The following is a 14,491-nucleotide window of genomic DNA, read 5'->3' on the forward strand; positions in this document are numbered from 1 at the left end:
AGGAGTACATCAAGGCTGTATATTGTCACCCTGCTTATTTAACTTATATGCAGAGTACATCATGAGAAATGCTGGGCTGGATGAAGCACAAGCTGGAATCAGGATTGCTGGGAGAAATATCAATAACCTTAGATAGGCAGATGACACCACCCTTATGGCAGAAACCAAAGAATTAAAGAGCCTCTTGATAAAAGTGAAAGAGAAGAGTGAAAAAGCTGGCTTAAAACACAACATTCAGAAAACTAAGATCATGGCATCTGGTCCCATTACTTCATGGCAAATAGATGAGGAAACAATGGAAACAGTGAGAGACTATTTTCTTGGGCTCCAAAATCACTGCAGATGGTGACTGCAGCCATAAAATGAAAAGATGCTTGCTCTTTGGAAGAAAAGCTATGACCAGCCTAGACAGCATATTAAAAAGCAGAGACATTACTTTACCAACAAAGGTCTAGTCAAAGCTATGGTTTCTCCAGTAGTCATGTATGGATGTGAGACTTGGATTATAAAGAAAGCTGAGCGCCAAAGAATTGATGCTTTTGAACTGTGGTGTTTGAGAAGACTCTTAAGAGTCTCTTGGACTGCAAGGAAATCCAGCCTGTCAATCCTAAAAGAAATCAGTCCTGAATATTCATTGGAAGGACTGATGCTGAAGCTGAAACTCCAATACTTTGGCCACCTGATGCGAAAAACTGACTCATTACAAAAGACCCTGATGCTGGGAAAGGTTGAAGGTGGAGAAGAAGGGGTCGACAGAGGATGAGATGGTTGGATAGCATCACCGACTCAATGGACATGAGTTTGAGTGAGCTCCGGGAGTTGGTGATGGACAGGGAAACCTGGTGTGCTGCAGTCCATGGGGTCGCAAAGAGTTGGACATGCCTGAGCGACTGAACTGATATACCTAGGAGTGGATTTATGGCCATATGATAACTGTTTAACTTTTTGAGGCATTCCCAGACTGTTTTCCAAAGTAGCTACATTTTCCCCAACAGTGTATTAAGGTTCCACTTTTCTCCATGTCCTCACCAACACTTAGTGTTAGTAATTTCTTTATTATAGCTTTCTTAGCATGTATGAAATGGTGTCTCCTTGTGGTTTTCATTTTCCTGATGCCTAATGATGATCATCTTTTCAGGTACTTATGTATCAGCCATTATTTTGGTGGAGAAATTTTTTTTTCAGATCCTTTGCCCATTTAATTGAGTTTCTTTTATTATTGAGTTGTATATAGAATATATTAAAAAGAAGCTCTTAGAAGTCTCTTATTATATTTACAATTTGCAAAAATCTTATCCCATCCTGTGGATTGTTTTCACTTGATGATGTCCTTTGAAGCATAGTACTTCACTTCTAACATTAAATCAGTTTTTTATTTTGGGCATTTAACCTGTGTGAAAGTTGTATTTTCATTAGCATATTCTTGAAAGTCCCTTGGACTGCAAGGAGATCAATCCAGTCAATCTTAAGGGAAATCAACCCTGAATATTCATTAGGACTGATGCCGAAGCTGAAGCTCCAATACTTTGGCCACCTGAGGCGAAGAGCTGACTCATTACAAAAGACCCTGATGCTGGGAAAGATTGAAGGCAGGAGGAAAAGGGGATGACAGAGGATGAGATGGTTGAATCGCATCACCAACTCAATGGACTCATTGAGTCCATTGGACTCAATAGGTTTGAGCAAGCTCCAGGAGATAGTGAAGGACAGGGAGGCCTGGCATGCTGCAGTCCATGGTGTCACAAAGAGTTGGACACAACTGAGCAACTGAACAACAAAATTGCTAAGAACAGTTAATCAAGTTGTTTTGTTTATATATTACTACTTCTACTTAAGATCTGTTATACTAGATGAGAAAGTTGGTGACATTTATTGTGTTTATTAGTCATTATGGTTTAATTTTTTAGCTTTTATTTCAGTATGTTTTTACTATATTATGCTGGCCAGATATCCTCCGACAGGATATCCTCATCTTGACCACATATACATACATATCATCAGACTCCTGACTTTTTAAATTGGTGTGAGAATTCTAAGTAGATCTTTTCAGACTGCTTAAGCAAAAATAGTTTGGTGTTGAAGATCTTTGTTAACAAACCACTTATGATTTTTGTAGGTGATTAATCCTGTTGCCTACATCATCACCATCCAATTCAATGAGTATTTTGAGTATTAGTAAAAGTATGTCTCTGTTGATGATAATACACAGTAATCTTTAAATTCCATGCTAAATTCTTCCCTGAATTAATGGTGGTCATTTCTTTAATGCACTAGTTCTAGATTCCTTTTTTTAATAATAGCTTTATAGATATAGATGTTTTTCCCTGCCCATCATATAGCTATTTCTGTTGGAGCACAGCTAGTGGTCATAATCCGGTTTTCAGTTGTAGTTACCTGCAGGTTTCAAATCTTCAACTTGACAAATGCTTTTATAATATAAGGGAGAGACTTAAGATTGCTAAAGCAAACTTATGATGACAAATCTTTAGATGTCTTAATCACTGGCACCTGGGAAGAGTAGATCTAGGAAGGAATTACAAAGTTTATGTAGGGCATTGGTTTTGTGTTTCTTTTTTACTCTTTGTTTTTTGTGCATGTGTAAGAAGTTGTGTAATCTTTCCCTTTTTTACCTTGTTGAATTATTGTTTTAGGATAGAAACTCTTCATCAAGGGTTTTAGATTTTACCTCTTAGAATATGTATAATTTTATTACTGGTGTTTACTGTTTATATTTTTTCTTGTGTGAATTGTTTGCCTACACCTTTTCTCTGTTTTAATGTAAGATAAGGATTCACCTAAGTGGTTAGTCATTTAACAGATATTTGAACTTCTCTGTATGCCCAGCTTTCCTTAAAATAACCATAAGAAGCCTGAGACAAGGGTCCGTGATTTGAAGGCATTAATAGGATAGATTGGTGGCTCTCCAGGAGGGGTAGTTTTCTCCCCCAGGAAGACATTTGACAGTGTCTGGAGACCACTGTGATAGTCACACCTATCTGTGTCGAGTGCCTACTGATGACAATCTAGTGGGTAGAGGTCCGGGATGCTGTTGAATAGGTATTCTACAGTGTACAAGAAACCCTTCCCCCCAGTACATTATCTAGTTCAACATGTTAATAGTGCCATGGTTGAGAAATTCTGGGATAGAGAACCTGACGAACCTGTGAAATAAATAGCTAGGTACTATTTAATTCAGGGGCATCCCAGGTGACTCAGTGATAAAGAATCCGCCTGCCAAGCAGGACACACAGGTTCAATCCTTGGGTTGGGAAGATCCCCCAGAGAAGGAAATGGCAACCCAGTCCAGTATTCTTACCTGGGAAATCCCACAGACAGAGGAGGGTTACCATCCATGGAGTTGCAAAGTGTCAGACATAACTTAGTGACTAAAGAAACAGCAGCAGCATTTAAACAAATATTTGAGGTCCAGGTAATTCCTAGAAGAGGGAGATCAGTCATAAGTTGTCCCTCAAGGAAAGCTAGGCTTTGACAGGGAAAATTTGGGATGTTCCTTTATTGTAGAAGAAGAAATGACAGGTCTTTGGGGAAAGGTAGGATAATGGGTTTGTGAGAAAGTTGATTGTTTCTTAGCCTAGTAATGCTGCTGCTAAGTCGCTTCAGTCGTGTCTGACTCTGTGCCACCCCATAGACAGCAGCCTACCAGGCTCCTCCATCCCTGGGATTCTCCAGGTAAGAACCTGGAGTAGGTTGCCATCTCCTTTTCCAGTGCATGAAAGTGAAAAGTGAAAGTGAAGTCGCTCGGTCGTGTCAGACTCTTAGCGACCCCATGGACTGCAGCCTACCAGGTTCCTCTGTCCATGGGATTTTCCAGGCAAGAGTACTGGAGTGGGGTGCCATTGCCTTCTCCGTAGAAGAGTGGCAACAAGTAGTAATTATTGGTTATTTTGTCATTACCTCAAATGCAGGCAGGAAAGATTATATGCAGATAGTGTGAAGTGGAAGAAATTGACCACAGAATTCTTATCTGCCCATGCCAGAAAGAACATTGTTAATATTTTACATCCTCATTTAATTGGGAGTTCAGATCGATCTCTACAATTACCATTGTAATAAAGCAGTGTTCTCGCCAAGCAACATCAAAACTGTTTGAGGGGCATGGTAGCCTTTATTTCAGTGTTGCTTATTCCCTTTGTATACTTGTGCTTTGGTAAGTCCAGGAAAAATGAAAATTAAGCCATTGAGGAGCTTTGGCCTGATGGACTATTCTGACATTTTGTTTATCTTGCCTCCAAAACACTAAATCATTTTTCAGTGTATTTTTATTGAGTCCCTTTTATATTATTAATTAATTATAAATTATTTATAATTTACATTATAATTATAATATAAATACATTATATATATTTATATTATGTATATTTAAACTAGTTTGACAGTAGGATAGCTCTCATAGTGAAGATATACTTTGTCTTCGTGTTGTGCTCTACAAATTTTCCCATTTCAGCCAGCATGTTGTTCAAGAACTTTCTTACCATGTTTTAGGTTGTAGTCCCCCCACTCCCTGGGAAGGCATTTTTGCGTCAACTTCCTTTTAGAGGAGATGATGGCATATTTGATGACAATTTCATTGAAGAAAGGAAGCAAGGGTTGGAGCAGTTTATAAACAAGTAAGTGCTTTCTGTTCCTCAAGGTCTAAGAGTGAATAGTGTTCTGAGATTCTTTAGGTGACTGCTAGTAATTTTTTTTTTTTTTGCTAGTAATTTAGATATCAAACTAATACTACTTTTTCCTTTTGGTCATCTTCTAACTTTTTTGTATCATTTAAACAAAGTAAAAATATATAACAAATTGAATATTATGTGCTAAATATTAAACTTACGAGTGATATGAGTATCTTTTTGTTGATCTGAGTTTTGTATGTTTTTCTTGGTTAATTTATGCCAATTACATATAAAATTCCAGCATTTAAAAAATAGTTTTACTTATGATTCTTTTTGATTTAAGGTATGTTCTAGCATGAACAATACACTTGCAGTCATTTTGTTTGCAGATGGAAGGTATTATCAGCATGTCTTGTGTAAAAGCTGCACATTTTACATTTTCATGGCAAAATATATACTTTTGAAAATGTAAAAGATTGTATCATTTATCTTTTACTTTAGAAACTTCTAATAAAATCAACCTCTAGCTTTTTTTATTCCTATTTAAGATACAGTGTTTTGTTTTGTTTTGACTGCACTTCTCAACTTGCTCAATCTTAGTTCCCCAGCGAGGGATTGAACTATTAGTTTCCCCAGCAGTGAAAGCACAGAGTCCTAACCACTGGACCACCAGAGAGTTCTCTAAATATAGCTGTTTTTTAAAAGCCAAAATTATAGGAAGAGTTACGCCTGCAAAGGGCTCACTGTAATTGTGCATTTGGCCTTAAGTTTGGCCACATAAAGTCAAATCCTAGAGAATACTGTTGTGTGAGCTTATTTATTAGCAGTACTTTTTTATCTAGTAATTTGAAGATCTGTGAGTGGTAAACAGGGAAAGTTACACAAAGCCCTTAACTTTTAGTTATCTGATATAGCACACAACCTTCATTGTCTACTTTCTTTTTGGAAAAGGCAGTGCTAGCTTGGAAGTTTTTAAATTCTGAAATAAAGTCTGGTTGCCCAGTCTGGTTTTATATTTGTTCTGATAGAAACCTTGAAAAGCAAGCAAAAAAAAAAACCAAACCCCAAAATTGCACATTTGTGCTTGTTTCTTAGTATATGGGGATTTTATTGAACTTGTGATCCTATATCTTTTTCTTCTTTAAAATGTATTCTTTGAATCAATGACATTGTTTCACTTTTAACATTAAAATTCATTTAGGTTTCTTATGAATTCACCAACTAATATATAAAGAAGCTATCTGGGTACATATTGCCAGAGACAGTGTAAAGCTAGTGATTAAATGTTTTCTAAATTACCCTTACAGACAGAAGGAAAGCAAATACATAGTTACTCACTAGATAGAGCATAGCTCTATGGGCTGTCCAGAGTAACACTGTTACTAAATTGTTCATGTTTCCTAATCTTAAAATGTGTATGTTTGGTCCCCCTGCCCTGCTTTTATAAAAATTGGACTGAACTTGTATTTTTTATTTCTAGGGTCGCTGGTCACCCTCTGGCACAGAATGAACGTTGTCTTCACATGTTTTTACAGGATGAAATTATAGATAAAAGCTATACTCCATCTAAAATAAGACATGCCTGAAATTTCACAAGAAGGGGCGGGAAAAAAAAAAAAACTTTCCATGACTTAATGATTCATATGCACCAGTGAAGAAGTTCTAACTAACTTTAGCATGCTGCACAAAAAACTGGTATAATATGCCTTCAGTATACTAACACTCATACGCTCAATTTTGTTTTGTTTTGTTTTGGCAGTTGACAAGAAGTTAATTTGCTTTAGTGAAAAATCCCTCATTCCAACCTTTCTATATAAATAGCTCTTTCTTGCTGTTTTAATGTGGTATATACTCTAGCTTCACAAACCTGTTGCTCCAGTATAACCTGCAGTGTCCTAACTAAACTTACTCACTTGGTCTTACCTGCAGTTTTTTGTGTCTTGTTTGCTTCTTGAATCCAATTAATAGAATATTTCTCTTACCCCTTTTTAATATGTGGTGTCACTTGACCTAATTTATGTGTGGAAGCACTACACATTGGTTTCCAGTTCCCTACACGTAAGATACATGCTTGTATGCAGAGAGTATCTCCCTTCAGGCTTGTAATACCCTTCACATGGAAGATCAATGAGGGAAATCTTTATATTCTGTATAAAAACAAAATCAAATTTATATACTAAAATCATTTGTCTAAAAATTTAAGTTGTTTTCAAATAAAAATAAAAATGCATTTCTGATATGCACTGATTGTGTTGCCTCTGGTTTTTCTTTTCTCTCTTCAGAAGGCTTTCCTACTTAACTCACTTGCTGAGAGGGATTATTTACTAATTATATACTTCTCATTCCTGTAACTCCATTCCTCTTTAAACAGTGGTGATATCAAATATTCTACTACCCTTTGAATGGAGGTATTTTCTTTTACACAACAACAACAAAAATGTGATGTACTAGAAAAAGCATTCCTTAAAGCTTATTGAGTCATTATGAAGCACTTTGTGTATTTGGAAAATGCTCTTATAATCTGAAGTCATTCTATTCAGAAATCCTTTTAAGATAAGTCAGTAGCATGCCTCCTATTTTTCAGAAGAATTTTCTTCCTAGCTCATCTGAGTGACTTATTTAAACAAACTTAGCAAGAGTGTAATAACATTTTCTTAGCAGATCCATGCTTTCTAATTTGGTTTAGGAAGTGGCACATTTTCTCCTCTTCTCCTCTAACCAAGGGAGAGGGCCTCAAACAGTGTTCTAGCCTGACTTGTATAACCAGAAAATGCAGGAAGGATTCCTTGCTGCCTAACTTGTGTTGCAGCCAGAATGTGGTCTCTAATTTGAATCTGTACTATATCTGGTGGTTTGGAGACCCATTGTGACCTAGAGTTAAACTCCAAGGTAAGGAAGGTTTTCCCTCACACTCCAGATGTGTCTCCTATAGAGACAGATCAGTCCATTTCAGAGAAAACCAGCTTAGGCCTTGGCCTAATACCCAGGATGTCCCCCAAAGCAGATCGCTGTCATAGGAAGAAGTCAGAGCTGCCCTAGTATGTTTTATTGCTTATATATGTCACAGTTGCATAATACTGGACATTTCAATTACTGTAAATTAAGGTACAGAATAAATAGCATGTGAATTGTGTTTCACTGAGAGCAGTAAAAGGTGGTCAGTAACATCAAAAGTTTTCGGTATGTAGTAAAATTGAAAGTTTTTGGCATGCAGAACAGAGTTAACAGTAGCTTTGCTAAACTCAGTAATTCCTCCAAAGTATGGGTGATTTTGCCTCCTGGGGAACATTTGGCAATATAGCAAGACTTTTTTGGCTGTCACAACCGGGAAATGCTACTGGAATCTAGCAGGCAGAAGGTTAAAGATGCTACTAAACTCCATACAATGTACACAGGACTGCTTCCCACAACAGGAAAATGTCAACAGTGCTAACGTTTCTACTCAGTGTGGAATTCTTTTGATTTTGATCATTTATAGACAAGAGAATAGTGTGATTTAGGATTGGTTGTACTGGCCTTGCTTACTTTTATTTATTTATTTATTGGCCTTGCTTACTTTTAATCTCTACAGTTTCCTTAGGGCAGGCATGCTTTTAGAAAGTTGAAGGTTTAAAGTCAGATGAAAGGTGATTTATTCTAGGTAACATGTTTTTACCTAATGTAGGAGGATATATCTCACTGTTGTTTCTTAAAGAACTGAAACCACGGTCTGCATTAAAACAATATCTTTGGACTTCTATAGTGGTACAGTGGTAAGAATCTACCTGCCAATGCAGAAGACACGGGTTCAATCCCTGTTCCCAGAAGATCCCACATGTCGCAGAGCAACTAAGCCTGTGAACCACAACTGTTGAAGCTTGTGTGCCTAGAGACTGATCCACAACAAGAGAAGCCACCACCACAACAAGCCCACACACTGCAACCAAGAGTAGCCCCCACTCACCACAACTAGAGAAAGCCCACTCAACAGCAATTAAGACCCAGCACAGCCAAAAATAAAATTTTTTTAAAAGCTCCAAAAAAACTACAACACCTTTAACCCTGTGAACTAAAAGTGCAGGTGCTGTCAACTCAGGTAACAGACGTTTCTAGAAGCCCGTAAAGAGTCTTCCTAAAAGAAGGTGAATTGGCAGTGAGTTATGCAGCAAGAGTCTCCAGCTCTGTGTCCTCTCAGTAAATTATCACCTTGTCCCAACTTCTGCCAGATGTAAAATTTCAACAGCAGTGGTACTATTGGTAACTTAACAATTGTTGAAGACCAAATGTAAAATCCACAGAACAGCAGTTCCTGAGACATATAAAGGCTTAATGATAGTTAGCTAATGGCAGTGGGAATCACAGATGAAGCATTAGCCACAGCAAATGATACCACTAAGCCCCTGGCAGTTCCTGAATAGGTTTATCTGGTATTTGGTTTCCTGCTGGGCGGTTCTGCTGTGGTGACCCTCAGTAGTGATGATGACCTCTGGGCTGGATACCGGAGAGCATCTTCTTTTTATTACATCCTTTTTTTTTAACTCAGCCCTCTCATTAAGGGCCATTCCTGTGCTTCAGCTTGCTTTGCCCGTTTTGGATGAATATAGCCAATGAAAGGAGAAGGCTCCTCGCCCGTAAGTCTTTACAGATAAAATTTGTTTAAGGTGTGGATGGACAGAGAGCTTAGCACACTGCCTGGTTTATAGGTTAACTGCTCTGAGTGCTCAGTTCAGTCGCTCAGTCATGTCCGACTCTTTGTGACCCCATGAATCACAGCACGCCAGGCCTCCCTGTCCATCACCAACTCCTGGAGTTTACCCAAACTCCTGTGCATCAAGTTGGTGATGCCATCCAGCCATCCCATCCTCTGTCGTCCCCTTCTGCCCCCAATCCCTCCCAGCATCAGGGTCTTTTCCAGTGAGTGAACTCTTTGCATGAGGTGGCCAAAGTATTGGAGTTTCAGCTTCTGCATCAGTCCTTCCAGTGAACACCCAGGACTGATCTCCTTTAGGATGGACTGGTTGGATCTTATTTACAGTCTTCTCCAACACCACAGTTCAAAAGCATCAGTTCTTCGGCATTCAGCTTTCTTCACAATCCAACTCTCACATCCATACATGACTACTGGAAAAACCATAGCCTTGACTAGACGGACCTTTGTTGGCAAAGTAATGTCTCTGCTTTTGAACATGCTATGTAGGTTGGTCATAACTTTCCTTCCAAGGAGCAAGCAAGCATCTTTTAATTTCATTGCTGCAGTCACCATCTGCAGTGACTTTGGAGCCCCCCAAAATAAAGTCTGACACTGTTTCCACTGTTTCCCCACCTATTTCCCATAAAGTGATGGGACTAGATGCCATGATCTTAGTTTTCTGAATGTTGAGCTTTAAGCCAACTTTTTCACTCTCCTCATTCACTTTCATCAAGAGGCTTTTTAGTTCCCCTTCACTTTCTGCCATAAGGTGGTGTCATCTGCATATCTGAGGTTATTGATATTTCTCCCGGCAATCTTGATTCAGTTTGTGCTTCTTCCAGTCCAGCGTTTCTCATGATGTACTCTGCATGTAAGTTAAATAAGCAGGGTGACAATATACAGCCTTGATGTACTCCTTTTCCTATTTGGACCCAGTCTGTTGTTCCATGTCCAGTTCTAACTGTTGCTTCCTGACCTGCATATAGGTTTCTCAAGAGGCAGGTCAGGTGGTCTGGTATTCCCATCTCTTTCAGAATTTTCCACAGTTTATTGTGATTCACACAGTCTAAGGCTTTGGCATAGTCAGTAAAACAGAAATAGATGTTTTTCTGGAACTCTCTTGCTTTTTCGATGATCCAGCAGATGTTGGCAATTTGATTTCTGGTTCCTCTGCCTTTTCTAAAACCAGCTTGAACATCTGGAAGTTCTAGCTGTGATTATTAGAATATACAAGTGTTTGGACTGGGAAACAAGTTAGAAAACTATTTTAGGAGGATAGAGTATGTCTTCCTTGATAGTTCCTTTATGATCTCTGTCATACAATTCCTTATAAAGTAAATAATATTCTCCTTTACAGATGAGAAGACTGATGCTCTGCAAGCTTAAGTAATATGCCCAAGGTTACCCAGGATGTTATGGCTCTAGATTAACACTAGAAAGATGTCTGCCTCTAAAAGCCATGCCTTGGTGCACTTCTTTCTTAGGACCAGGCCTGTGACTTGGTACCTACCCAGCCTTTATTTAATGCTCAATAGATGTATGGATTGAGTGACAGGGTGAATTTCCAGTAACATTTCCAGGGTCCTCTAGGATAAGCATGAGTGAATGTGAATTGGTTTTGTTTTTTAGTGTGATTGTAATTGTAAGTATAAAAAGTGCTTTGGGGCATGCAGAGGTAACTGATCAGAAGTATCTTAACACTCCTAAACTTAGCTGTGTACCACAATTACTGTTTAAGACTATCCAGGGTTTTTTTTTTTTTTTTTTTAAAGCTTCGCAGGTAATTCTGAAATAGCCATGTTTGGGCACTTAGCTAGAAGGCCCTTTGATTTCCTGGAATTTGGTTCGATTTGATCTTAACCTGACTAGATCATTATGAAAAGAAATCAGGAAATTAAGAAAAAGTCAGGACTTATCTTGAGAAATTACTTTTGTAAATCTTGATTTATAGTAAATGAAGTTTGCCTTATTCTGACCTTGCTAAGAAAATAAGACCTTGATTTTGGAGACCAGGACAATTTGTTTAAAAGCCCAAAAGGAAGTTTTCAGGGTGCTGGGTACCACCTCACCACAGATGCCTTTTAGAATGAGTGACATAAATGGAAGTGACTCAGCAAAATCAAACAGCAACACTAAGCATTTTACATGAGTAAAGTGTAAACATACACAAGAGGTTAACAAAGGCCCTTTCTCAAGAAACTCAGTCTTGCTAGGACACTGTCATGAAAAGACTCACAAGGTACAGACAGAAGACACGGCAAATGTGAGGAGGGAAGGGACACATGAGTTCAAGTGGAGGGAGGGAAATGGTCATTTAAAATAAATGCCACTTGAGTTGCAGCCCCAAAGTGTAAAAAGCTTGAAAGTTGGCATCCTTGGCTTCACAACAAGGAAAAGCTCGACAAAGTGAAAAAATCAGTGACCCACCTTATCTTAGGCACCCCCATCAGAGAATGGAGGTTGCAGAGCAAACCTCCACCCTCAAATCTGGAATGACATGCTCATCTAGACAGACATGGTCAAAATCTGTTTACCTCTGAGCAGGAACTGCTAGTCACAAACTGGTAGGATCACACATACTGTGATACCGAATTTGTGGAGGTTGAGTGTGACCTTCCCAGGTGGCACTGGTGGTAAAGAACCCACCTACCAATGCAGGAGGCATAGAGACATGGATTTGATCCCTGGGTTGGAAAGATCCCCTAGAGAATTAAATGGCAACCAACTCCTGTATTCTTGCCTGAAGAATCCCATGGACAGAGGAGCTTGGCAGGCTACAGTCCATAGGGTCGCAAAGAGTTGGACACAACTGAAGCGACTGAACGTGCACACACAAGTGTGGTCTAGCATGAGAGTAACTCCTGGAGACCACAGTCTTAGAGGGGCCCCCACATGTACCTAGGCTGGACCTCCAGGAACCCCACCAGATTTCCACAGGGAAGATCAAGACAGATCCCTTATGTCTCTGACAGGAAGAGGAGATGAATAATCAGTGTGAAATACCAGAATCTGCTTTGTTACAAAGGCCCGTGCGTGTGTGTGCTCAGTCGCTTCAGTTGTGTCCAACTCTTCGGAGCCCGTCAGGCTCCTCTGTCCATGAGATTCTCCAGGCAAGAATACTGGAGTGGGTTGCCATGCCTTCCTCCAAGGATCTTCCTGACCCAGGGATTGAACCTGTGTCTCCTGCATTGCAGGCATTACCGCTGACCAACCAGGAAAGCCCGTTACAAAGGCCTATCCTCCAGGATAAGCCTTTGCCAGAGCCTTATCCCTCCCTGATGAGGGAAGGGCATTCCTCCCACACCTCTAGCCTTCCTATCTTACCTAAAGGAAAAATAAAACATGGTCAACAGAGGTCAAGACTTTAAGGAAATGCTGCAGCCAGAGAAGGGAGGAAACGGGGAAGGGGGAAGCTGTGCCACTGGAGACACCTGTGAAGGCCACAGGCCCACTGGACCCTGGACATCTAGGAACTATAGAATGTGCTCTTGCCTCCCACTGTAGCACCACACCACACCAGGGCTCCAGTATAACAGTGGATTATAGCTGAAAGCTGCCAGACAGACTCTGAGGAGGAAGGAAACCTAGAGTTAAGAAAGAGAAAAGCATAGAAACGAGTAATTTGAAGCCTCTGGTACCTAAAATCAGAGCAAACATTAAACAAGTCCACTCCCTAGCCAGATAATCATAAATCTTAAACAGAGAAGGCCCATTTATTTTAGTTTCTATTATCTAGTGCAACATATGTGGCTTTCAACAAAAAATTCCAAGGTATGCCAAAAAACAAGAAAAAACATTCAGAAGAAAGAAAGCAATCATCAGAACCAAAGTCATATATGCTACCAGAGTCAAATACGACATTGGAATTATCAAACAGAGAATTTAAAATAACTGATTAATATGTTAAAAGTTTTAATGGGGGGGGGAAACATTCAAGAACAGAAGGGTAATGTAATTAGAGAAGTAGAAACTTTAAGACTCAAAGGAAATACTAGAGATCAAAATCACTGTCATAAAAATGAAGAATGCCTTTTAATGGGCTCATCAGTAGACTCAACATAAAATAAGTGCATCTTAAGATATGGCTCAGATGGTAAAGCGTCTGCCTACAATGCGGGAGACTGGGGTTCAATCCCTCGGTCGGGAAGATCCCCTGGAGAAGGAAATGGCAACCCACTCCAGTATTCTTGCCTGGAAAATCCCATGGACGGAAGAGCCTGGTAGGCTACAGTCCATGGGGTCGCAAAGAGTCGGACACGACTGAGCGACTTTCTTTCTTTCTTTTTTCTTTCTTTCTTTCTTTCTTTCTTTAAGATATATCAGTAGAAACTGCCCAAACTGAAACACAAAAAGTAAACAACAGATAAACAACAAAACCCAAAAACTGTGAGATCATTGCAAAAGGTATAACACATGTGTAACTGGAATACCAGAAAGGACAGAGCAAAATAAATATTTTAAGTTCTAAATGGCTGAGAACTTACCAAACTTAAAGACAACAAACCACAGATCCAAAAAGCTGAGAAAATACCAAGATAAATTCAAAACAAAACAGCACAGGCATATCATATTCTAACTGCAAAAAAATCAATATGAAAGTGAAAGTCAGACATGTCTGACACTTTGGGACCCTGTGGACTGTATAGTACTGGAATGCGTAGCTGGTCCCTTCTCCAGGGGATCTTCCCAACCCAGGAATCAAGCCCAGGTCTCCTGCATTGCAGGTGGATTCTTTACCAGCTAAGCCACAAGGGAAGCCCAAAAACACTGGAGTAGGTAGCCTATCCCTTCTCCAGGGGATCTTCCTGACCCAGGAATTGAACCGGGATCTCTCACATCACAGGTGGATTCTTTACCAAATGAGCTATCAGGGAAGCCTGCAGAAAACCAAAGACCAAAAGAAAATCTTGAATGAAGCCAGAGGGAAAGAGTAAGATAAAGGAGCGCTGGTTTGACAGCTTTTGATTGACAAAATTATCGAGGCCAGAGGTGGTGATATTTGATCAAAGCTGAGTTCTTAACCTGATGTCTGAATTTGGATAGGAAAAAAAGTTGCATCTTTATATTTAGTTTTCTCTAACTGAAACGTAGCATTTTTTCATTATGAAAATAGGAGCAAACCAGAGTAGCAGTTAAGCATAACTTGTGATTGTCACCAGTTTAAAAATGCAGATAGGTTATATCACATACAATGCTGCAG

General features: G+C 39.3%; 1 protein-coding gene across 1 annotated transcript in view; it reads left to right on the plus strand.

Annotated features, from left to right (window-relative positions):
• SNX3 (sorting nexin 3) overlaps positions 1-6,869 on the plus strand; it is a 47,312-nt gene extending 40,443 nt beyond the window's left edge. The window contains exons 3-4 of the mRNA XM_061427659.1: positions 4,504-4,628; positions 6,103-6,869. Coding sequence (XP_061283643.1) covers positions 4,504-4,628; positions 6,103-6,208 — 231 coding nt within the window. The 3' untranslated portion in view covers positions 6,209-6,869. The remainder of the gene's footprint in view (positions 1-4,503; positions 4,629-6,102) is intronic.
• Positions 6,870-14,491: the final 7,622 nt, after the last annotated feature.

The sequence above is a fragment of the Bos javanicus genome, chromosome 9 (assembly GCF_032452875.1).
Source record: "Bos javanicus breed banteng chromosome 9, ARS-OSU_banteng_1.0, whole genome shotgun sequence".
Taxonomy (NCBI): Eukaryota; Metazoa; Chordata; class Mammalia; order Artiodactyla; family Bovidae; genus Bos; species Bos javanicus.